The sequence below is a fragment of the Pseudozyma hubeiensis genome (genome assembly GCF_000403515.1).
Source record: "Pseudozyma hubeiensis SY62 DNA, scaffold: PHS9, whole genome shotgun sequence".
Classification (NCBI taxonomy): domain Eukaryota; kingdom Fungi; phylum Basidiomycota; class Ustilaginomycetes; order Ustilaginales; family Ustilaginaceae; genus Pseudozyma; species Pseudozyma hubeiensis.
In genome coordinates, this window is record NW_012133791.1 from 18,398 (window position 1) to 41,471 (window position 23,074).

Below are 23,074 nucleotides of genomic sequence, written 5' to 3' on the forward strand. Positions count from 1 at the left end.
GAGGTCCTCAAGATTTGTGACTCTGAAGGGCACGGACTTCGGAAGAACCGAACTGCTCCACCGCTTCACTGCTTCGATGCTTCTTGCCCTCACTCTTCGCCACTCGATCTGCAGCACAGACTTAGCCGATGTACAGTCGGCCGTCCACCATGACCTCTACCAAATCACCACCGCCGACCAAGCTGCGAGTGCTCATCGTTCGACACGGCGAAACGCGCGAGAATGTAGAGCGAATCATCCAAGGACAGCTCGACACTGATCTCAACGCTCGCGGCCGACAGCAGGCCGATGTCACAGGTCAATTCCTCAGTACCACCCATATCGATCGTATCATCGCGTCACCGCTCAGGAGAGCCGCTGACACGGCGAAAGCTATTCACAAGTACCAGCGTCAATCGACACGGCATCAGGAGCCATTGGAGTTGGAGCTCGACGATCGACTCAAAGAGCGTGCGTTCGGAGTGTTGGAGGGCAAAGTGTACAATGGCGGCTCTAAAAAGCCGGAAGATACCGAAGGAATCGAGCGTATGGAGCCGTTCAGCGAGAGGCTAGCCAGCTTCTGGAACGACCTCGTTACCCGGACTGTGACAGCGGAGCTGGACGAGGTGTCAGAGAGAACAGAGACGGTGGTGTTGGTTTCACACGGCGCGGCCATCAGCGCGTTGATGAATCAGGTGCTCGTGCCAGGGAGATACGCTATCGTACCCACCGACGTCACCCCAGCACGATTCTGGAATTGCTCGATCACCGAGCTCCTCGTTCCAGTCATCAGAACATCGGAATCGACAGTACAGCCTGGGCACCCTTCCCGCAAAGCGCGATGGTCTATTCGACCCATCCATCTCGGCGTCCAGGGAGCCCAATTTATCCTCGACCACCAACTGCAGAAGAAGCTGCTGACCCACGCCAAGGCCAGCAATACATCGTCAACCCAGGCGACAGCCGAACTGGAAGTTTTGGTCAACAAGACAGAACAAGAGTTCAACCGCGATCCAGAGGGCAAGAGACAACTCCAAGAAGATACCATCAAAGCGCCGGATGGCAAGACAGTGGAGACCGATATCGGCTACGGCAAAGCGATCGGAGTCGTATTGCAGTGGTCCAACGTGGACCATCTCAAGGAGCTGGAGGAAGCGGTCCAGCCGGTCAACAACAGCGGTGACGCATCGGCGGGCAAGTCCAACGTCAACGTTGATGAGCTCGTCAAGTAGGCAGCAATTCACTCTCCGCGACACCACATATACCCCCAACAATAGACGACACGCCAGCAACCATAGATGCACACGATCCATTGTACAGATTCATTGCATTACATTCAGATGTCGAGCACATATTGTCCTTGTTCTGAGTTGTTCTACCTCCTACAAGCCAAACTCGGAGAGCAGGACGGAACGTTTGAGGTTGACGTCCAAAAAGTTGTCCGCCTGCTGTTGTGCCACGGGCGTCTTGAAAGCCAGGATGCCCACCACGATCCCTGCGCCGAAGAAGGCTATCGAGATCAACAGCCACACGACTCCCCAGAACTGCGGTGCACCACCTACGACTTTGCTGAACGCACTTGCGTCCGACTCGTTGACCTTTCGGAAGATGAGGTCGTCGCAGATGTCCCACACCGAGTAGAGGCAGTTCATGACACCGATGAAGAGTACAAAGTACCTCAACGCGATGCTGCCCGCCACCAACCAGAAGAGCACGAAAAGACCGCACATGACGAGGATCAGCACCCAGGTCAACCAGTCCCTCCTCGCCCACCACAAGGTGAACAAGAAGAACACGCCGACGACGATACTGGCGACTTTGGAGGCACGTTCGTCGAACCCACATGCGATGAGAGCTGCTCCGATAACAGACGATCCAAGGTAGCCGGCGGGGAGGGTGAGCCACGGGATTCCACCGCGCATCCGTGTAGCACCACCTTCGTTGGGTTCGAGTGTGATGGATTCGATCTTCGCTCCCGTGCACAGCCCAACGGCTGCGTGCGAGAATTCGTGGAAGCCGACGGTGAGCAGTTTGAAGGGATAGAGGAGGTAGTTGAGGATTGGTACGTTCCAGAGGATGACGATGGCGACGGCGTAGCAGCAGGCGACAATGATGGTGTTGCGTTGGTCATGTGTGGGGTCGATGCGTGAGGTGCCGTTGGAAGCGGCCCGCTCCAGGAGAGACGGCATGGTTGTGTAAGATGTGTTGCGGCTTGCTCGTGCTTCAAGACAGAAGCAAGGCAGGCTGCGTGATACGAATGGTGATGACGTCGAGGATGGTGGTGGGGACGAACCTGTCGAGATGGAGCTCCTTCCCGAACAAGCAACAGCGGCGCTTGGGAATAGAGTTGAGCTGCCGCACAGGGTAGCGGAGTTGCGTGGAGTGAGCCTTGCTGCATCATGTGCACAAACTTGCTTGATGCTGTGCACCGCCTAACGCTTTGCTGGCTGTGCAGAGAAGACCCAACCAACACCTGCACGTCAAGCCGAAAAATCGCCGCCAGCCCCTGTGTTGGTTGGTCTTTCAGTCTCAGCGATCCAACTCTGAAAAAGTAAACTCTCGGCTAGGGAAACCGAAAAAAGTTCAAAGCTGTGCCGTGTCGCTGCGCAGCGGTGCCAAGCTCCGCACGCAACATTTCATTTTTTCGTCGCATTTTCCATTGTGAATAGACGATGTAACATGCTGCCTTGCGGAGAAATGCGGGGCGGCAGATAAGAATTATTTCACACAGGGTTCGTCATGCATGCGGGTCTGGAGCAACGCTGCAGCTGTCAAATGCAACATCTGTGGTTTTGTTGGAGTCGATAAGGTGTCGCTCAGCATGCCAAGGTCATGCGTCCTGGGGCACATCCACCATCATCGATACCTTACAAAGTCATCCCCACGCTCGTTCGGGCAGCCACCATCATCAATGCTGCGAGAAATCTCTCGCCCCGGCCGCCTCTCTTTCAGGTTACATTCCTAGACAGCTACTTCCAGAGCGCCACCCCGACTCCCAGCAACCATGTCATCCTCACCCACGTCAGAGCATCTCCAGCTCACCTCGATGCCTTCCGAGATCCTACATCTTATCGCACAGTCGTACATAGACGACCTCTCGTCCACCTCCAGTAACAACATCCTCTCGGTCCTCACCACGTGTACACTGTTTCGCAACCTCTTGCTACCCAAACTCTACGCATCCATATCCATCTACTCCGTCAACCAGCTATGCCTCTTTGTAGCGCCATCCTCAGGAGCTCACATCTGCTCTCCTGAATACACGGTCGACAGCATCACGATCAACATCCCCGGTGTACCTGGTGGTGGGGATGGCACCTTTGCAACCAGTGCCAAGGGAATGGCGAGATCGCGGGATCGACTGTTGCTCGCATCGCAGGCTCTATCTCTCTGTCCTCGGGTGAGGAATGTCTCGCTCGAGTTCTTCAGTATCCGCCATTCCGAGATTCTCACGTCGGACGAGTTCCGATGGAAGGAAGCGAAAGCGTTCGAGGATGCGGTGAAAGGGTTGGAGAGGGTGGAAAAGTTTAGATGGGTGCCACCGAGGTGCGATGCGAATGCGATCATGGGCTTGAGCATCGTCATCGTAGATCAGGTGATTCCTTCCCTAGCAAAAGGGCTGATGGGATGTGGACAGCTGCAGACGCTCGAGTTGTGGAACGTGATGCTTCCCGAAAGCGGAGGTGCCGATCTCGCTCAATCGCTGATCCACATTTCGAACCAACGTGCCGGGCGGGCCGGTCTCGAGCTGAATCTCCGTTCGGTCACCGGGTTGGATCCGAAGACAGTTTCGGATCTAGCCCTCGCTCGACCACCCGTCAAAGTCAACATCGCCGACGGCTTTGTCGGCTCCATCTGGGGCGCGCGGATCAACAAGCACGTGGTGGAAGAATGCATGCGCCACACGCTAGATCCGACAGGATCCGCATCCAGCAGCAACAGATCTTCCCCCGACTCTTCGCAGGCTTCGAGCATCAGCACCAGTCGAGCTACCACTCCGGAGCTCTTGATACAGGATACGTTGACAAAGGCTAGCGAGAACGTCCGCATCACCGTGCTGCAAGGTGGGATCGCTGGCTCGCGTATCTTGCCCCACTGAAAGAAAGCAAACCTTTACTGGAACCTCTCGTCTTAGACTGTATTTGTACTCGTTCCTGTCTCCTATCTGTTCGTCCTGTCTTCTTAATCAGTCTCGCAAATGCAATGTATCGCTCGTATTCTTTTCATACGTTCCTCTTGCCCATACCTTTGCCCTTGCCCGCATCCTCACCCGCATTCTTTCCAACAAACCCACCCAAATCCAACGCCTCCCTCGCCGCCCTATTGATCAACTTGAACCGATCCGGACCCAAATGCACACCACCGTACCACCTCGTCACCACGACGATCACATTCTCCAACTCCAAAATGCTCAGCAGGTGCGCCAGCCTTCCACCCGCCGCGGTCTCGCCGTCGTCGTCGCAATCGCGGTGCACCACGCCGTCAGCAGCTCTGCACACCCAGGCGTTGATAATCGGGTGCGTGGCTCGTGCAACTCGTTTGTCGGAGAGAATGCGTGAGAGGACGGATGCGACTTGGTCGGGTGAGGTGAGACGGGCGGCGTAGCCGATGAATTCGGATTTTCGTTCGATGATGGGCTGGGTTTGATGGAGTGTTCCTGCAAAAGGGCTTGGACGCTGGGTGACTGGTGTTGCGTCGGAGAAGGTGGTGATGCTGGTATTTGCAGGTTGTGTTGAGTCGTCGTTTGTAGGGAGAGAAGGAGCGGCTTTGACACGTTCCGCTTCCTTCCCGTTCCACCAATCCGTCACCTTCTCCTTGACCCATTCTATCCCTTCGAACAACACCACTTCTCCAGAGGACCATTGAACCCCCTTGTCCATGCTCCCTCCAACCCACGCTGCAGTAGCACTCGTCTCTTCCGCATGAGCTGCTTCTCCATCAGCATGATCCACCTGATGATAGAACGCCCTCAATATCTCGCCGAACAGCTTGGCGTCTACACTGAACCCGCCCACGTACTTGGACAGCAATTGCAGCTGCGGCGGTCTTGCACTGTGCGGGTAGAACGGCGGCAGAGTAGCTGCAAGTCGTATTGGTATTGGGTCCTCATCTGTGGTCTCGACGTCGGTGGATATGGATAGCGTGAGCTTGCAGCCTGGTAGCCAGGAGTTTGGGTCGGCGGTGTCTTCTTTGCCCGGCTGCTCGTCGCTTGACGTAGAAGGCTGGCCGTCGAGAGGCATGGTTCGTAAGAGATGAACCGCATCATCGGTGTAGATGCTCTGCAATGCCATCAGCTCTTCTGCGAGTTGAGTTGCAGCATCAATGCGTTGGTCTTCATCATGGAGCCATTGCTCGTGGCGTGTCCATGATGCGGGTATGGTGAAGGAGCTCGGGTCGGAGGTGTAGGCTTCTATGCGGGCTATGAGGGCGGATATCGTGGAAGTGCCGTCATCTTGGTCCATGTCGAGTGCCCTCTAGCGGCTGTGCTGATTTGCTTCGGAGGTGAGTGGCTGTGAGACGATGATTCGGTTGGTAGGTATGACAGCGAGCGAGACTTCGAAAAGGTTTGAATGAAATTCTCTGGAAAAATTGAGCTTCAGCGCGTCCTGGTCCGAGCGCTGTCAGGGTCCATTTCCGAGTGACGCAGCTCGAGAGTGGAGAGAAGCGCAGCGTTGAGAGTGAATCCACCTTATCCGTGGAACTCAGCCCCGAACCATCCCTGTCTCTCCATCCACGATCACGAACTCGCGAAACACTCACAAAGCACACTTTACCCATATCTATCACTGCCACGGTTCTTTTGAACCAATCGCCAAGATTCTTCCCAGCTTCCTTGCCAGACTCACCGCCAGCCTCCTCCTTTTTACCAAAATGGCGGAGCACAAACCCTACATGGTGTAAGTCTATCGCATCCTATGCCATCTCACGGTTGCTTCCTGTTCTGATCAGCTCCCGCCCTCTCAAATTGCGTTACCTGCAGTATCTTCAAAGATGGAACGCCTCAATCCGCCATCGAGGAACAAAAGTCCAAGGTGCAGCAAGCCGGTGGAACGATCAAGCAGACCTTTGATTCGAGCATCATGAAGGGCTTCGCCGCTACGATCCCGGACAGCTTTGCCCAGGAGCTGACGACTGCAAGCGCCGGCGGAAAGCACGAGCACATGTGAGTTTTGACTGTCCCTTTACACGAGTGATGGCTGGAAGCGACGATACTGACGTCAATGATTTGGATGTTTGCAGCGAATACGTCGAGCCCGACAGCGAGGTCAAGACCATGTAAAAGTGTCTGTTCGTACACAATGCTGTAATGTCAAGCTGAAGCATGTCTGCTTGACACTGCTCTGCAATAAAGATTGCTTTTTCTGCGTTCCGAAGTAGTCGATGAAGATTACTTCGAGCCATTTCTTGCCATCGAAGCAAGCAACGATGTCGTAGCGACGATAGCGATTGACAAGTGATGGTGAAACTGCAAAAGATCCCGCACACCGCCTTGACCTGATTCTGCAATTTTGACTGGAAGTCTGTAGTCGGCTGCCTCCGCTGCCTCTCGCTCCTCTCTACTCGTCATCCCAAAAGTCATCCTCATCATCCTTTCTCGCCCCGACCACCCCTTTACCCACCGTATCACCACCGCCGTTACTCTCACTGAAACCCAGAATCGGTTTCCTATTCTCCCTCGGATCGATGATCCCGCTCTGCCCGAGCCTCCACTCCAACGCGCCGGTGGAAAACTTGTCCGAGTTGCCGAGCTCTTCGAAGCCGACGATCTTGTCCTTGCTGATGCCGTCCTTGAAGGTGATCAGGCAGGGCAGGACGGAGACTTTGAGTTTTGCTGTGAGGAAGGGACAGTTGAGCACGTTTGCTTTGAGGAACAGCGTGGAAGGGTGGAGACGGGCGAGGACGAGCAGGTGGCGATCGAGCAGGGCGCAGCGTGGGAATTTGGGGTGGAAAAAGTGGATGGCGACCTGACGCTCGTGGGAGGAGAAGCCGATGAGGTCCTTTTCGTTGGTGATCTCGGTGAGGAGGCCCTTCATGGAGGCGGTGGAGGTGTGCTGGAGCGAGGAAAGAGGGGAACCGTCGAAGTCGCTGGCTGCTTTGTGTGCTGCGATTCTGTGATCGTAATGAGAGGCAAGGTGTCAGTGAATGAGAATGATGACTACTCGAGTCAAGAGCGACTTACTCTTGCCGAAGCTCCTCCATCCTGCGCTCTCTGAACTCAGCCATGTCAAAGCTGGCGACCGTATCGCCTCCTCCGTGACCGAAGTTGGATTCGTCTTGCATCATATCGAGTTCCTCGTCAAGCTCGGCAAAGAGCTTCTCGTCATCGTCGTCATCGTCATCGTCATCCGAACCACGTCCTGATCGCCCAGCGTGATACGCCGAAGAAGATTCGATGAAGGTGGACGTCGATGCAGAGGCTTCTGGCACACCGGAAGCAGAGCCCGCTTCTGCTGTCGCTGATGATGTTGATGCTTCTGCCATGTCTGCGGTCTTTGATGCAGAATGTGGGGAGAAGAGCGAGGATGAGTAGAAGGAGAAGCAACACTTTTTTCTGCCTTCTCAAAGTCGCTTCTCTGAAAGTGTTGCGAAGCGCGCGCGTCTGCAATTAACACCAACACCCTTCCGACCGCCTCGCGCATCGGGTGCAGAATCGGGTTCAAGGCGGCACACACGCGACTCTTTCTCCTCCACACTTTGGCCCACTTTCCCACGCTTCGGCGTGTGTGATTGCAAAGCAATCAAAGGGCTCTCTTGCTTGCCGAAGTGCTCGCTCCCTTTCCTTCCCCTATATCAGCAATCGATCCAGCCGTCGCTTCTCCCGACACCATCATCACGACCTCAACGCACTGAGGCGTCGGATTTGGTGTAGACGGCCCAGGACAGCGTTACGAGAGAGAGTCATGAAAAACTCATTACGGCCCCTCACGTCAACCTGGGCGCCGGTGGACCACCTTTTGCACAACAGAGTTCGAACAAGACTCGTCAGAACGGCAGTCGCGGCCAGAATCATGTCGTCTTCATCCAGATCGGGGCTGACTTTGGATGCGTGCCGCTCGCCGCCAGGGTCAAGTCATACATCATTTCGCAGCGTCAACGGCAGCGCACCGTGGACGAGCGCTCGCTTCGGCTGCCGACAAACTTCAACATTACCACGAACACCTTCTGCATCGCATCACAGTAGCACTGTAAAGCAGAGCCAGATCGAGCTGCCAGTGTCGTTCCTACGCAGCTTCAGCACCTCCTCCATCACTCCGTCGCCAACCTCACCCTCCACTGCACCGAGCATCTTCAACGTGCTCTACTCCAACTTCCCCCGACTACGATCGCAAGATACACCAGGACGAATCACCAACCGGGAACGCCGTCGACCCTCCCCCCTCTTCGACCGACCCAAACCCCCACCCTCCTCACCACCGCCACCGTCCTCGCGCCCCCCTTCCACGTCCACCATTGCCGCCCTCATCGCGCTCTCCGACCGGCACCTCTCCCGCCTCCCGCGCAACTTTGTCCTGTACACCATCCTGCTCCTCAACTTCCTCGTCTTCGCCAGCTGGATGTACGCCTCGGAATCGCTGCGCAAGTTCTCCGATCCACGCCCTTACATCTTCCTCTCGAAGAACTTCCTCTCCGGACTCACCAACGTTCGCGAAGGGCGGTGGTGGACGATGCTCACCTCGTGCGTTTCGCACGAACAGCTCAACCACTTCCTCGTCAACATGGTCTCCCTCGCATTCATGGCTCCACCCGTGCTCGCTCTGACGGGTCCTACGACCTTTGTGCTGCTGTACTTCGGTGCAGGCGTCGTCAGCAGCATCGTATCCATGATCGGGAAAAGTCTCGTACCACCCGAACAAAAGAGAGGCGGTGTAGGGGGAAGTGGGTTCAGCCATGGAGCGAGTGGATCGGTGTATGCGATCATGTCTACGTTCGCGTGTGTTCATCCGACGGCGACGTTTTTGATCTTCTTCGTGATCCCGGCGCCGGCGTGGGCGTGCGTCAGTGGGATCTTCGCTTGGGACCTCTGGCACGCTGCGAAGACGCCGAAGGGTAGAACGGATAGCGCGGGTCATGTAGGCGGTATTCTGGCGGGAATCGCCTTCTGGAGGTTCGGATTGAGAGGCGTACGTCTACAATGAAATCGATCCCAATCTCCTTCCTCTTCACACAGTGTGTCTGTGATCAAAACACCCCAAATTGAACCATGCGATGTTGTCTACTACCCAAAGTACAAATCCACCAGCATCGTCGCCACACCCAGCACGATCTCCAACATGATCAACAGGATCACGACGATCTCCAAATACTCGCTGTGACTGCTGGTCACCTGATCCTTCAACAGCTGCAGCATGTCCTGCAGCACCTCGACCCTCGTATTCAGCAAATCGATGCGCTGCGGAATCTCGAGGTAGCTCCTGGCAGCGCTGTAGAGCGGTTCAAGATCGGGCTGCCTCCAGAAGATCTCGGGGGAGTCGACGATGCTGCCGACCAGATGGATGTTCATGCGCAGGATGAAGAGGTGACCGATCTGCTTCATGATCTCGGCGGGCGGCATGCCGATCTTGCCGGATTCGGCGATCGACTGCGGGATGTCTTTGGTGGATTCGATCGTGTTGTCGATAATCCCCTCAAAGAAGGAGATCTTGGTGGACTGGGCGAGGGCGTGCGAGAGAGAGAGCTTGGTCATGTACGAGGACCCGCGACGGAGGGTGATGACGTCGTTGTAGATGCGCGAGTAGTCGGCGAGGTACCAGTGCAGGTCTTCGGACTCGACGTCTTCCGAGGCGAGACGTTCCACTTCGAAACGACGCAGTTCGCGCAGGAAGCGCTTCTCCTCGGGTAGCGTCATGCCCCAGATGACGATAGTACCATAGTCCATGATGAAGAGTTCGGGGACAATGTCGTCGACCGAGAATCGGGAGCGTTTGCGTTTGGCCGCCGAGTCGGTGGTAGTAGAGTTCTGCCCATTGCCGTCCTCTTGTGGGTTTGATTGTGAGTTCGAATTCAGTTCAGGGATGCCAAGGAGATCAGCTGTTTTCGTGGCAGGTGTAGAGTCCCGATGTGACCTGTGCTTGCCATTGCTGTTCCCATTCGCGTTCGAGGGTAGCAGCCCTCTCGCCTCGTCGACGTGCTTGTAGGTATATGTAGTGTAGACACACTCGTCGAAAGTCAACACATTGGTCTGGTGACTCGACCTCCTCGCGTTCAACCACTTTGTCAACTCCCTCATCCTGTACGATGTCGCCGTCGAATACGCCGTCACCCTCGGCAGCTTTGCGCGCGATCTCTTTGTCAACCTCCTGGCATCCCTCCTCATCGATCCTTCCGGAATCTGATCCAGCTGCTTGTACACCTCGACCGCCTCCTCATCCTCGCCTTCACCTGCATCGTCGGAGGAGCTGTCGTCGTCGTCGACTGAGTTTGTCGCAGCAACAGCGGCGGCGGTGGTGGTAGGTCCAGGTGGCTCAGAGTAGGCCGGATTGCGTCGATAGCCTCCTGATGCAGTGGTGGATGGACCTCCGTCGACGCTGCTCCCGATGACTGGAGAGGAAGCGGTATTAGGGGTGTTGCCTCCGCTAGTTCCACCGGCAGCGCCGGCAGCGCTGTCCTCGGGCTCTTCGGGGAGGATCTTGAGTTTGGACGACTGCTTGGTCGATCGTGTGCTGCGGTACATGGTGGTAAGATGCTGCCGAGGTGCGTGTGATATGAGAGTAAAAGATGTCCCGACAAGGCCGTGTTCGATCCGTGTGGCTACAAGTGATGGGAAGGATCCGGCCTCGAGGGAAGATCAGACGATGTAGCAGAGATGGACGGCGTGTGCTGCGATGATGGATGGTCAAAGCGAGGGAGAACGAGGATTGCTTGCGAACGTGCAGAATTCCAGAGTCGCTTCGATCCGCCGTCAGCGCGTGTGCTCTCTCTGTCACAATTTTCAAGGGTGGAGGGCAGTCCGGGTAACCTAACATCATTTTTCTCACGCACACGTCCACCATCTTGTCGGAAGGTCCGCAACCACCCTCTCACACTTCTACAGTCTCGGACCACAACCCGAGCTCGTCCCTATCACTGATGAATGCATTCCCTCCCTTCAGCGTCATACAAAACAATTTTAGGTCCCGACACAATCACGCCTGCTGCTGCTGCTGCCAATACAACTGACCGATCTCCGCCACCTGGTCTACCAGCATCTTCAGGTCCTCCATCCTTGTCCTCGGATGCACCACCAGCCTGATGTAATCACCGATTCCGTTGGGCAAAGGAGCGAAATCCACCGCAAACATCCTCCTGGTCTTGAGTTCCTGATACACAAACTGCGTAGCTGCTGATCTGCGTTTCACCTCCGCGCCACTGAGCTGCTTGGCGACGACGTTGCCGTTCTGACTGACGTCGCTGACACCGTTGGCGGGCTGGAGGGGTCGGAAGCAGATCTGCAAGAAGAGCGGGTCTGCCAAGGGACCCAGTTCGATCTGGTCTGGTTTGGAACGGATGTAGTCGACCAGTTCGCTCGCCAGGTGGAGACCGGCGTCGACGTGATGACCGAAGCCGTGCTTGCCGTAGCGTACCCAGTAGAGCCAGAACTTGAGCGCGTCGCCGCGACGACCGCAGCCCATGGTCTTCATGGCGGCGTTCTCGCGGCGGTCCGAGGAGTGGAAGAGGTATCCGGCGTCTAGGCTGTTGGCGGACAAGGTGTCGGCGTCTCGTACCAGGAGGAAGGAGCACTGGAGCGGGACGTTGAGCAGTTTGTGCGGGTTGATCGTGATGGAATCTGCCATACTGCTGCCCTTCATGAGATCCGAGTAGGTGGCGATGTGCGAAAACACAATGGGTCCACCCCAGGAGGCGTCGATGTGCAACCAGCAGTGGTGTCTGCGTGCGATGGCGGCGAGTTCGGGCAGCGGGTCGAACGATCCGAGCACCGTAGTACCGGAAGTGGCGTTGATGAGGAAGGGTGTTCCTGCCCCCGACTCTTTGGCAGCTGTGAGTGCTGCATCGAGTGCATTTGGATCCATTCTGCCGGTTGCGTCGCAGTCGACCTTGATGACCGAGTCCAACCCTAGCCCAGCCGAGATGGCCGCTTTATCCAACGAATAGTGGCACTGCGACGAGGTAAACAGCAACGGCCTCGGCGCCCTCTTCTCCTCGATCAACTGCTGCATCACTCCCAACAGCCCCTGCGCCCTAAACCTCGGAAAGATATTCGCCAACGCCGTCTGTACAGCCAACGTATTCGCCGACGATCCACCAGGCATGGTCAACCCGTCCGCCTTCTTTTCTGTAAACCCAAACACCTCGCAAAGCCCTTCGACGCACCTCTCTTCGGCCAGGCTGAGCACCGGTGATGCCGACATGACGTGCGCATTTGCATTGACGGCGCTGAGTACGAGGTCAGCTGCGATGCCCACGGGCGTTGGTGCAGCGTACAGCTTGTCCAGGAAGCGACCGGTCCACGGGTTGACCGAGTTGTCGAACACCAGCTTGACCGCCTCGAGCAACGCATCGTCGTTGTTTTGCGGGACGGTGTCGGGAAGCGAAAGCGAGATTGCTTTGCGAAAGTTCGGGATGCTGCCCCACGGAGCGACGTACGATTCCGGTTCCTCTCCCGATGCGATGAATCCTTGTACGAGCTCCAGCACCTGTGGCAAAACCCGAGCTGCCTCGGTGGAGGATGGCTCGAGCTGGAGCGGGCTGCGAGAGGAAGAGGCCACGTGGCCGTTCCCATGAGCGCTGCCGTTGACAGTCATTGTGATGCTGTGAAGATGGTGTGGCAGATGTCTATGGGCGAGCAAGAGAAGGATGATCTATGATGAAGAGAGAAAGCCAAAGTGAGAAAGCGTGAAAACGCCGCTCCAGAAGAATTGCCGTTCCTGGCCCGCATTTCCGACTAATTCCTCCCGCAAAAAAGTCTCCGAGCAAGTTGCCGTTCAACAATTTGAAAGACTCGACGATCCTCGACATCGTCAGGCCTCACTCGTCTTGCACATCCACAACGACATCACACTGAAGACCATGTCTACCGTTGTTACAAAGCCCCGCTAGGATATGCATCACTCTGGTTTGAAAGCCAGCACGCGCAGTCTAACATACATAACCGTCCACACCCCACTCCCCTCATCGTACATGTCCACCTTGAGCGCCTCTTCCACTTCATCCACGATCTCTTCCGCCATCGTCGGTAGCGCGTTCAGGAACGGACCTGCAAACGTGCTGAGCCATCCCTTGAGACCCGTCTTTTTGGGTAGCGGTGTGAGTCTCGGAACAAGTTCGCAGGATTCCACTACGAAGCCTTCCTTTCGCAGCATGGTGGAGTACTGCTCTGCGGTGGGAAAGAACCACGGATCCAAGCTATCCGGATCCAGTCCTCGCGCTCTGATTGCACGGTGGAGCGCCGATCGTACACCGACGCAGTTCATGTGCCCTCCGAGCTCTGCTGCGAAACGCCCACCTGGCTTCAGCGCTCCAAAGACATGCGAAAGCACCAACTGCGGCGAACGCTTCATCCAGTGCAGCGCCGCATTGCTAAACACCTTATCCACAGGTAGCTTATTGAATGGTAAGCATACACCGTCGTGACCGTCTTGCGCTTTAAAGTTGGCCGCAGCGAGGTTCGATTCGAGCATACCCGCCTCTTTGATGTATTGTAGTTCGGCCGTGATAATCATGTCGCTGCTGACGTCTTGACCGACGATACAACCGGTGGAACCGAGAATGCGACCGATCTCTATGGTAAGTTCGCCCGTGCCGCAGCCGAGGTCGACGATTCTTTCGCCAGGCTGTGGATCGAGAAGGCGCAGGACGGGCGCGGTGTATTCGGAGGAGAAGACGAACGACGCATTCTTTCGGTAGACGTCGGCGTTGTCGGACTGATGGTACGTGGTGCGAGGTTTCTTGGCTTGTCGAGGCATGTTGACGGGTCGACGAGACGGAGCGTTGGAGGAAAGACAGGAAGGAAAGAGAGGAAAGCAGCTTGAAGAGGTGAGTCAGTCAAGAGGTGAATGTGGGGAAGCCAGTCAGGGTCCAAAGTGACTCGGGCAGCCGGCCGACAGACACAAGTAAAGTCGCCGAGAAGGAACGCACCCTGAAAAAAGTGTCAGAATTGAAAGAAGAAGTGAAGTCGATCAACGCTGTCTTCCTCTCCTTCCTTCTCTTCCTCGACCACCATCATCATTCCCACTTTGCTGCGAAACCCTTCTCGCCATCCTCGACAGATGCAGCACCGGTCTGTGACACACGTCTGCTATTCCAAGGATCGCACCACCTCTGACTGTTGCTCTCCCCGACCTGCGCGCATGAGTCTCTTCCCCCTTCCCCACCCCTCCCGCTTAACACTCTGTTGACAGCCGAACCAATGTGGTTGCCATCAATTTTTAGTAGCGGGTAGAATCATGCCGTACCCTCTATCTGCGAGACTGCTCACCCCTTCCTTTCCCGCCTTCATGGCAGGGTTCGGAAGCGGCGCGGTCTTTCTGGAGGGATTCCCGCACAGACACCACTTGCTCGCCTTGCTCACAGGAGCAAGAGGTCACATTCGTCGGGTGACATTCCCCATCTCACCCTCTCTTCTTAGTTTCAGTCGTGCAATGGAAGAGACTTCTCGTATTGAAAGTGCTGACAGGTATTGGACGAAGTGTGTGTCACAGCGCAAGCATCATTCTTGAAAGAGCATGCTTTTCCCCGGCAAGAAGCCACCACCAGGTCCCGTCCCGTTCGATCCAGTAGGACCTTCGAACACCTCGCCCCTCAACACCGCCCCTTCCATCGCCCTCCGTCCCAACGCCTGCAGGCTCGGCGGCAACACCTCTTCCACGTCCTCCACCTGCACCGCTCCACCCAGCTCCTTCGCCACTCTCACCGGCACCGCCTCTGCGATCGTACCCTGCACCGACTCCCTCTCGCCCAGCTGCGACGGTGCGATGCCCGGTTCGTTCTGCACCTCCAGATCCGGATCGAACGGCTCCCTCCCTACAATCCCCCTCAACACGCCCAACGCACCCACTTTACTCGTCACCAGATTCGCATGTGCACAAGTCTGACTCGTCACGCACGACGGACATCCCTCCGTACACGGGCACGCTTCGATCACACTGATCGCAATCCGTATCAGTCCATCCAGATGCTCGAACGCCTTGGCGCACACCCCTCCGTTCTGCCCCGGCATGTCGTAGAAGATCAACCTCGCAGGACGTTTCCTCGAACTCGGCTTGGCAGCGTACTCCTTCTCGGCGATCTTGCACTCGGTCCTCACATCCCCCGCCACGGAAACGACGAACATGGGCGTGAGCGATAGCAGCGCGTGCTCCGCAGCGTGGATCGCAGCCGCCGCGTTGATCCGCTTGTCCGTCATGGCGTCGACCAGCCAGGTGGGCACGTCGATCCACAGCCCGCGCGTGTGTCGGATGAACGGTGGACAGTCCACCTCGACAGCATCGAGGATGTTGGCGCGTCGATCCACTTTGAAGTAGCCCCAGACGTAGCTGGCGATGGTCACTTTGCCGTAGTACGCCAGGTAAGGAGACTCACGTAGGCGTCGGATGCGGTACGTCTCCATGGCGTCGGTGTTGGTGTGGTCGCGAGGTCGCGTGTGGTAGTTGACGTCGGCTTGCACCATGCGTGCGATGCGTGTCTCGTGGTTGATCTCGCGGCAGATGTAGGACAAACCCTGGTGCATGAACACGGCTCCTTCGAAGGCTTCGAAGATGGCGCGTTCGATCTCGACTTCCTCCATCACCTTGGCTCCACCGGCGCGACCGGGCGTGTCGTCGATGTAGCAGTAGCTGTCCTGGCGTGCTCCTCGGATGGCGACATCGCGAGCCGGATTGGGTCGCAGCTCTTCGCGACAGTAGAAGAAGCCGCTCCCGTCCGACTCGAGTCGTGTCTCGCACAGCGTGGCGAGGTGCGCACCAAAGTACTGCTCGTCGTCTTCGAGCGTGATGGGCATCTCTTCAGCAGCACACTGCAAGTGAGACTCGAGGATGAAGTCGTTGCCCAGATCCACCGACAGCGCCGCGTCCGGCTGCAAGAAGATCTCGTCCGGAAAATGCATGTAGTGCTGATCCATCGGCCACGGATCTCCAATCAGCACCGACAGCGAATCCTTCTGACGTCGACCTGCTCTGCCCGCCTGCTGACGCAGACTCGAGATGGAGTACGGGAAGCCTAGCATGATGACGGCATCCAAGCTACCGATGTCGATACCCAACTCGAGCGCCGAGGTGGCCACGATTCCGAGCAGCTGTCCTTTGAACATGTCTTGTTCGATCTTCCTCCTGTCCTGCGGGGAATAGCCGGACCGGTACGACATGACCTTGTTGGCTACATCCGGACGATCTTCGAGCAAGAGATCGTTGCGCACTTGGCGCATGACGATCTCGCAGGTCCTCCGAACTTTGGTGAAGATGATGGTTCGGACACCGCGTTGAATGAGATGACGGAAGACCTTGCTGACTTCGGCATATGAGCTGACTCTGCCCTGCGCGGGATCCGACTCGTCAATGTACGGCGGATTCCAGATCAACCACTCCTTCCTCCCCGCTGGCGAGCCGTCTTCCGTGACGACGTGGACGTCTTCAACGCCAAAGAGCGTCTGCATGTGCTCCTTCGGATTGGCGACCGTAGCACTGCAGCTGACGAACTGCACGGTGCGATTGCCCAGTGCGCTGCAGATGCGGCGCAATCGACGCATGATGAAGCTGACGTGGGCTCCGAACAAACCATTGTAGATGTGCAGTTCGTCGACGACGACGTAGCGAAGATTGCGGAGGAAGCGTCGCCACAGATCCTCGCTCGGAAGGATCGACTGGTGCAGCATGTCCGGGTTGGTAAAGATGACGTTGGCGCGTTCTCGAATGTCTTTGCGCAGATCCTTGTCTGTGTCGCCATCGTACGTTGCGACGATGGCGCCCTCGACTCCTTCGCAGTTGGAAATGAGGTCCTGGAGCGATCGTCGCTGATCTTGCGCCAACGCCTTTGTCGGGAAAATGAACATGGCCGTGGCTTCACCATCCTGCTCGATGGCACCGAGTACGGGAAGCTGGTAGATGAGCGACTTACCCGAGGACGTCGAGGTGGAAACAATGACGTTCTTCTGCTCGTGAAGCGCATTGAGCGCTTCAGCTTGATGCGCGTAAAACTGTTCGATACCGTGTGTGGCGTAGAGCGCATTGACGACGGCTTGACTGAGCAAGTAGTTGAGCTCTCCTGTCTTGGCTGGACGTTCGTCGAACACCTTGTGACCACCTGGCACGATCTGATCCTTCCACCACGGAGCAATCTTCATCTCCTCGATCACGGAAGCGACGCTGGGACGATGTTCCGGATTCTTCATGAGGAACTCGAGACGGATGCGCTTCTTTTGCGGAGTGTCCCCTTCCGTCCTGGTCGCAGTCTCGGGGTTGAGAGGCACGTGGTCGTGAGCCGCATCGATGAGCAACTGCACCGGGTCTTCGTCTTTGGCCTTGCAGGCGGCGAGCAGTTCCAGCACCGCCTGCTCGAATTTGAAGTTGCGCTTGTTGATGAGCTTCATCATGGATGCTGTCGACGGCAACGAGTAGAGTTTTGGATTTGATTTCGGTTTGGCGTTTGGGTTTGCTGGCTTCCTGTTCGGTCCTCGACGCATACCGGGACGACCTCGAGCCGTTGCCTTGGGACCTTGCAAGGTGCCATCGTTGAACTCAAAAAGCAGCACGTACTCGTCCCTGGCGCGTTGCTTTCCCTTGGCTTGTAGCTGTTGCACTTCGAGCTCGGTGGGAGCTAGCAATGGGCCGCGAGAGCCGCCAAGAAGGTCAGTGTCAGCGACGTCTTGAAATCCGCCTCCCGTGGTAGCAAAGCCGGCAGAGTCGACTGGCATTGGCGCTGTGGACGCCGATGCTGATGCTGCGATGGCTGCGATGGCCGCAGCGTTCGGATCATCTGGCACGTAAGGATCGCCCGAAGCAATCGCCTCTGCTGCCTTTTGGTAGAGCTCGTCCCTGTACTGGGCGCTCGACTTCTGACGTCGCTTGACCGTGTTGCTCGAGGGGTCCTCTGCATTGGCTCTGCTATCCATATGTACCTGAAGCATATCGTGCTCGACGTACGCAAAGTGGATGAGCTCACCGCACAGGCTCTTGATCTGGGCAATGTCAAAGATCTGAAGCGGTCGTTTGGTCAAGCCTTCGACGCTTGTCTTGATGGTGTCGTACGTGATTGCCATGTGCTTGCGTGCGGAGCAGAACGAGTAGACGGTGTTGATAGCGCGAAACGTCTTTTCGAGCTGCAGGAAGTGTTCTGGCCAGGGATCTGTGCGCTCGAGAACAGGCTTTTCGAGGATAGGGGCTTCGGAAGCGGAGCGAGACTCCGCTTCGGTCAATGCCACGGAAGGCTGCCTGCCGACCAAAGCTTCGCGGGTCGATGTCGAGGAAGAGGCAGCGACGCTGGCAGTCATGGAGCGGGCATTGCGCCCTCGAGGGTTTCGCTTTGCAGGCGGTGGAGGAGTGACGGGCATGGCTGGCATCTCGGTGGCTGCTCTCGGCGGTGAAGCTGGTGGAAGCATTGCTGTGGGGGCTCGTGGCGCAGGCGAAGCGGGAGTCGCGCCAGCTTGTGCAATTGTTGAATGTGATGGCCCGGTCTCCGCCGCTCTCGGGCGTGGGGGCGGTGAAACGATTTGGAAGTCATCATCGTCACCCTCATCCTCCGACTTGATCTCGATGATCTCTGGTTCTTTCTTCACAGGTGGCGCAGAAGCGAGGGAACGTCGCGCCAGTGTGGGGGAGGTAAGGAGCGGATCGTCTTGGCCAGCCTCTTGATCGTCTTCTGACTTGACCTGTTCAGCGTCATGACCTCGGCTTCCTGTATGACTTCCGTTTGTCTTTGCTGCCCTGCTGTTCGGCAGATCTCTGTGGTTGAGACTGCGTAGACGTGCTTGCTCGACCGCATTGGCAATGTTGCGACTCGCTGCCTTTCTCCGTGTCTCTGACGGCAGTTCGGTGGGATCGATTGGGATTGCATTCGTAAAGCCACTCGCCACTCTCGGAGCAGGCGTTGCCGATGTGCGGCCTAAAAAGAGCGAACTTTCTCCGTCTGCTTCGTCCTCGTCATGGACATCGTCCTCGACCGATCCTTCGGATCCTACCTCTTCGAGCGCAGTCCGATTCGATCCTGTAGCTCGCCGAGTGGACCGCAGCTGAGCGGCACCATTCTCTCTAGCCTGAGTGCGCTTGTGAAGTATGCGCTGACCCTTTCGGATCAGTTTCGGCATGGTTTCGAGGTGAGCATGGTAGTCGATGGTGTTTGATCCGTAATGGAAAGCTGAGTTCTGTATGCGCTTTCGAGTGACATATGCCTCCACACTTCTTGCTCGCGTAACTCAGCACATGGCGTAAAGCAACAGCGCGTCAATTTCAGAGCCTTGTTTTCCACTCCGAATTCCGAACCGCAAAACCTGACACTTTCCAAACCAGCAACATCCCGTCGACCTCTTCACCTGTTCACCCTACCCATCGCCATCACAGCCGCAACCGTCACAATGCCACGTCTACGAACATCCCGCTCAACGCCCCCACCAGAGGGGTTCGACGAAATCGAGTCCATCCTCTCCGACTACGACCGCAAGATGCGCAACGCCGAAACGTCCGACACCCAGGGAACACGCAAAGTCGAAACCCTCTGGCCCATCATCCAGATCAACCACCTCAGATCGCGCTACATCTACGACCTCTACTACAAACGAGAAGCTATTTCCAGAGAGCTGTACGATTGGTTGTTGAAGTATCAGTACGCGGATGCAAAGTGAGTTGTCTCCTGCCCTTCGTAGTCCAGTGGATAAGAGAAGTTCGCTGACATTCGACGGCGGTTTCGATGGCGAGTGGATAGTTTGATAGCAAAATGGAAACGTACAGGATACGAGAAGCTGTGTTGCGTAAGGTGTATTCAGTCAAGAGTAAGTCACTGCCACCTTCCCTAACCTTTCGCTTCTTCTGTTGCATTGACACAGTCTCGCCTTTCTCGGACCCCCACCTCCTCGCACATAGGACATGAACTACCAAGGATCGACGTGCATCTGTCGTGTACCAAAACCACAGCTTCGGCCAGGAACGGTCGTCGAATGCGTACATTGCGGATGTAGAGGCTGTAGCTCTTCAGACTGATCAATCAAAACTACGAGTTCAAGCAGTGGATGCGTTCGTTAGTTGCAAAAGGAGACAAACTCGTGAATTAGCAAAGCGGTACAGAACACGACATCCAGCAGAGCGCACATTCCGTAAGCGCGGGAAAAGAGATCGTGATCTGAAGATCGTACAGAACAGGACATCAAGCGATGTATACAATCGTCTACCTTGAAGGAGAAGAGAGTCGTGATTGGGAAAGTGAACAAAACACGACTTCAAGCAGTGGAAACGATAGTTTGCAAAAGGATAGTATCGTGGTTGGAAGAGCGCATAGAAGACGACTTCAAGCAGCGAAGGCGTTCGCAGTCTCAATATGGAGAGTATCGTGATCTGGAGCTCGCACAGAATATGACTTCAAGCAGCGAATGGTTGCAAAAAGGGACAAAATCGTGATTGAAAAAGCGTACAAAACATCAAGTGCGGACGAATGAAGAGATACAAGATTGCAGGGCTGTTCGGCGCTCAGTCGACACGCATCGGGCTGCCGGGGACGATTCCAGCTGCATGGGCACCGTCCACGATGGGATTGCCAAAGTTGTCGAGGCGTGGGGTGCCTGCACCGCCCGCCTTGTTCCTGCGACCCAGCAGCGTGGCGTTGCCCATGTTGAGCTCGAATCCGCGCTTGCGGTTTGAGTTCTGGCCGCGGTCGCGTTGTCCTGCACGCCCTTCGTAAAGCGCTGCCTCGGCCAACCGACGATCCGCTCCACCTCGACCCTGGTACTGCTGCGTCTGCTGCTGTGGCTGCGTCTGCGTCTGGCGTTGTGTCGTCGCCTGTGTCCGCGTTGCCGCAGCCGCAGTGTTGTGATTGCGAGCACCGCGCTGGCTCTCCACAGCCTGACCCGCTGCATCGCCGTACTTGCGTCGCGCCTCGTCCGCCTCGTCGCTCTCGTCCTCCTCGTTGAGTTCTCCGAGCGGATTGTTGCCGCCAGCACGCTTGCGCGCGCCCTCTTCCTCCATGCGATGCACCGCGTACGTCACATCGAAGGCCTCCTTGAGTCGGTTGATACCCGGCGACATCATGGCGCTGCGAGCCGCATTGCCCGTCTTCATGGCCGCCAGCAACGGCGAATCCAGCGGCATCTCGGATGCCTTGGCCAGCGCAATGTCGGCCGAGTTGAGGTCGGGGATGGGGTCCTTGACGTTGCACCACGGGTGACGCAGGAACTCGTCAATCGTGTAGCGCTCTCGAGGATCGACACAGAGCAAGTGCGTGATCAGGTCCTTGGCCGAAGCGCTAATGTCGTCCCACCATGGACTCAAGAAAGTGTAGTAGCCCTTGGCGACCTTCTCCGTGAGCACCGAGATCGACTCGTCGTAGAAGGGAGGGAAACCGCACAGAAGTGTGTAGAGCACACATCCGAGCGCCCACATGTCGACCGACTTGGAGTATCGCTCGTCTTTGACGATCTCGGGAGCCGTGTACCCGACAGTACCGCATGGCGTCATGGTGCTCTCCTCCCAGACGACCTTGCTGAGACCAAAGTCGGCGAGCTTGACGCGGCCGATTCCACCACCGCCGATGCCAGGCATAAACTCGCCCTCGTCTTCCTTCTCCTCGTCGTAGGGACGCTGGATCGGCTGCTTGGACGGGATGATCTTGATCGACTCGAACAGCAAGTTTTCGGGCTTGATGTCTCGGTGCACCACACCACGCTCCTCGTGCAAGTATCGGATGGCGTGAGCCACCTGCAAAATGACATGGCGCGACAGGGCCTCGCTGAAGTAGGTAAGCTTGACGATCTGGTGGAACAGTTCGCCGCCTTCCATGAGCTCGAGCACCAAAAAGTAGTGTTCGCGAGACTCGGAAAACGAGAGAAGGTCGACGATGCCTTCGTGCTTGAGGTTTCGCATGATTTGCACTTCCTTGAGAATGTTGGCGCGCTGTTGTGGATAGAAGCAGAGATCAAGAAAGATTCGAATGTCAGTTTTGAGTTTTGAGCAGCACGACGCCAACGCAGTCGGAGATCCAGCACGGGAGTGAGGGGGGCAACAGGGGAGAGATTGCAAGCATTTCCTGAGGGTCAAGACGCCGTCCTCTGGCCATGAGAGCGGCCGCAAAGCGACGAAAGTGCTGTACGCCTCGGAAATGTTGAGAAGGGAGTTGCGGGATGGAGTGGTTCTTGGGAGTGGAGTGGATTGGCGGGGAGGCGAACAAGGGAATCACGAACTCGCAGAGAGCTAGTGTGATCTGTCCTGGAGGCAGGACGCAAAAGTGAGGTGGTGGGGATGGGCGTGACAGGGGTAGCGTATAACAAGAAGGGAAGTAGTGGTGGATGACGGGGAAAAAGAGGCTGGACAGGGGAGAACAATGAAACGGACCTCTGTGACGCGGTTCTTTTTTCTGAAGTTGGGGTCAAGTCGATCCTGTGAGTACAGTGTACGGCGTGACGTTGGAGAGTAGGATGACAGCCAGACCCATCATCCAAGGGTGTGTGATATCGAGTAGGTGGGGAGAGGTTAAATATGGTTAGTTTTTGCTGCCTCTTGGTTGGCATCCTTGATGGCTTCGACTCGGTGAGTTCAACTACCGACACGAGTGTCAAGGCAGAGTGAGGGCATCATGATTCGGTTGCGGAGACGAGACAAGGAGCACGAAGTGGGCGACAGCGAACGGAAGCTGGGCGACGACTCTGTATAGAAAGCCGTCACACAGCTTCGTTCCATCAGATCCCGGAACATCTACCGACCATCTGCTCAGAGGATGCATCGTCTGACGAGAAACCGAGACAGGTGAGCGACCCAAGGGCAACGGTGACGTAGATGCATATGTGCGCCTTGCTACCAAAATGGAATACCTTGGCCAGAGGTCTCCAAATCGGCAGCTCGTACGCAGCAAAGCAAGACGATGCGATACAAACGTTCCCAGAGGGGACGCTGCATCGCCATCATTCGAGAGGATAACGAATCACGGAACGAAGACGAAACGAAGACGGAGCAGACCACGACACGAAACC

The 23,074-nt window shown here is 56.5% G+C and overlaps 12 protein-coding genes across 12 annotated transcripts; 4 read left to right on the top strand and 8 right to left on the bottom strand.

Moving 5' to 3' along the window:
* Nucleotides 1-128: 128 nt before the first annotated feature.
* Nucleotides 129-1,211, top strand: PHSY_000613 (phosphoglycerate mutase; the record flags this gene model as incomplete). Its single annotated transcript, XM_012331249.1, has 1 exon — nucleotides 129-1,211. The coding sequence occupies one exon, from the start codon at nucleotides 129-131 to the stop codon at nucleotides 1,209-1,211; it is 1,083 nt and encodes a 360-aa protein (XP_012186639.1).
* A 150-nt stretch (nucleotides 1,212-1,361) lies between these two features.
* Nucleotides 1,362-2,168, bottom strand: PHSY_000614 (hypothetical protein; the record flags this gene model as incomplete). Its single annotated transcript, XM_012331250.1, has 1 exon — nucleotides 1,362-2,168. The coding sequence occupies one exon, from the start codon at nucleotides 2,166-2,168 to the stop codon at nucleotides 1,362-1,364; it is 807 nt and encodes a 268-aa protein (XP_012186640.1).
* Nucleotides 2,169-2,983: 815 nt separating this feature from the next.
* Nucleotides 2,984-4,078, top strand: PHSY_000615 (hypothetical protein; the record flags this gene model as incomplete). Its single annotated transcript, XM_012331251.1, has 1 exon — nucleotides 2,984-4,078. One exon carries the CDS (start codon nucleotides 2,984-2,986, stop codon nucleotides 4,076-4,078), a length of 1,095 nt encoding a protein of 364 aa, XP_012186641.1.
* Nucleotides 4,079-4,202: 124 nt separating this feature from the next.
* PHSY_000616 (hypothetical protein) lies at nucleotides 4,203-5,441 on the bottom strand (the record flags this gene model as incomplete). The annotated part of the gene is made up of 1 exon (XM_012331252.1): nucleotides 4,203-5,441. The coding sequence occupies one exon, from the start codon at nucleotides 5,439-5,441 to the stop codon at nucleotides 4,203-4,205; it is 1,239 nt and encodes a 412-aa protein (XP_012186642.1).
* A 1,095-nt stretch (nucleotides 5,442-6,536) lies between these two features.
* Nucleotides 6,537-7,461, bottom strand: PHSY_000617 (hypothetical protein; the record flags this gene model as incomplete). The annotated part of the gene is made up of 2 exons (XM_012331253.1): nucleotides 6,537-7,089; nucleotides 7,160-7,461. The coding sequence occupies 2 exons, from the start codon at nucleotides 7,459-7,461 to the stop codon at nucleotides 6,537-6,539; spliced, it is 855 nt and encodes a 284-aa protein (XP_012186643.1).
* A 527-nt stretch (nucleotides 7,462-7,988) lies between these two features.
* Nucleotides 7,989-9,116, top strand: PHSY_000618 (hypothetical protein; the record flags this gene model as incomplete). The annotated part of the gene is made up of 1 exon (XM_012331254.1): nucleotides 7,989-9,116. One exon carries the CDS (start codon nucleotides 7,989-7,991, stop codon nucleotides 9,114-9,116), a length of 1,128 nt encoding a protein of 375 aa, XP_012186644.1.
* Nucleotides 9,117-9,196: 80 nt separating this feature from the next.
* Nucleotides 9,197-10,651, bottom strand: PHSY_000619 (cytoplasm protein; the record flags this gene model as incomplete). Its single annotated transcript, XM_012331255.1, has 1 exon — nucleotides 9,197-10,651. The coding sequence occupies one exon, from the start codon at nucleotides 10,649-10,651 to the stop codon at nucleotides 9,197-9,199; it is 1,455 nt and encodes a 484-aa protein (XP_012186645.1).
* Nucleotides 10,652-11,102: 451 nt separating this feature from the next.
* PHSY_000620 (hypothetical protein) lies at nucleotides 11,103-12,719 on the bottom strand (the record flags this gene model as incomplete). The annotated part of the gene is made up of 1 exon (XM_012331256.1): nucleotides 11,103-12,719. One exon carries the CDS (start codon nucleotides 12,717-12,719, stop codon nucleotides 11,103-11,105), a length of 1,617 nt encoding a protein of 538 aa, XP_012186646.1.
* Nucleotides 12,720-13,022: 303 nt separating this feature from the next.
* On the bottom strand, nucleotides 13,023-13,880 carry PHSY_000621 (methyltransferase; the record flags this gene model as incomplete). Its single annotated transcript, XM_012331257.1, has 1 exon — nucleotides 13,023-13,880. The coding sequence occupies one exon, from the start codon at nucleotides 13,878-13,880 to the stop codon at nucleotides 13,023-13,025; it is 858 nt and encodes a 285-aa protein (XP_012186647.1).
* Nucleotides 13,881-14,623: 743 nt separating this feature from the next.
* Nucleotides 14,624-18,505, bottom strand: PHSY_000622 (hypothetical protein; the record flags this gene model as incomplete). The annotated part of the gene is made up of 1 exon (XM_012331258.1): nucleotides 14,624-18,505. The coding sequence occupies one exon, from the start codon at nucleotides 18,503-18,505 to the stop codon at nucleotides 14,624-14,626; it is 3,882 nt and encodes a 1,293-aa protein (XP_012186648.1).
* A 543-nt stretch (nucleotides 18,506-19,048) lies between these two features.
* Nucleotides 19,049-20,292, top strand: PHSY_000623 (hypothetical protein; the record flags this gene model as incomplete). Its single annotated transcript, XM_012331259.1, has 3 exons — nucleotides 19,049-19,219; nucleotides 19,337-19,740; nucleotides 20,034-20,292. The coding sequence occupies 3 exons, from the start codon at nucleotides 19,049-19,051 to the stop codon at nucleotides 20,290-20,292; spliced, it is 834 nt and encodes a 277-aa protein (XP_012186649.1).
* Nucleotides 20,293-20,582: 290 nt separating this feature from the next.
* On the bottom strand, nucleotides 20,583-23,009 carry PHSY_000624 (likely protein kinase; the record flags this gene model as incomplete). The annotated part of the gene is made up of 3 exons (XM_012331260.1): nucleotides 20,583-22,001; nucleotides 22,808-22,830; nucleotides 22,916-23,009. 3 exons carry the CDS (start codon nucleotides 23,007-23,009, stop codon nucleotides 20,583-20,585), a joined length of 1,536 nt encoding a protein of 511 aa, XP_012186650.1.
* Nucleotides 23,010-23,074: the final 65 nt, after the last annotated feature.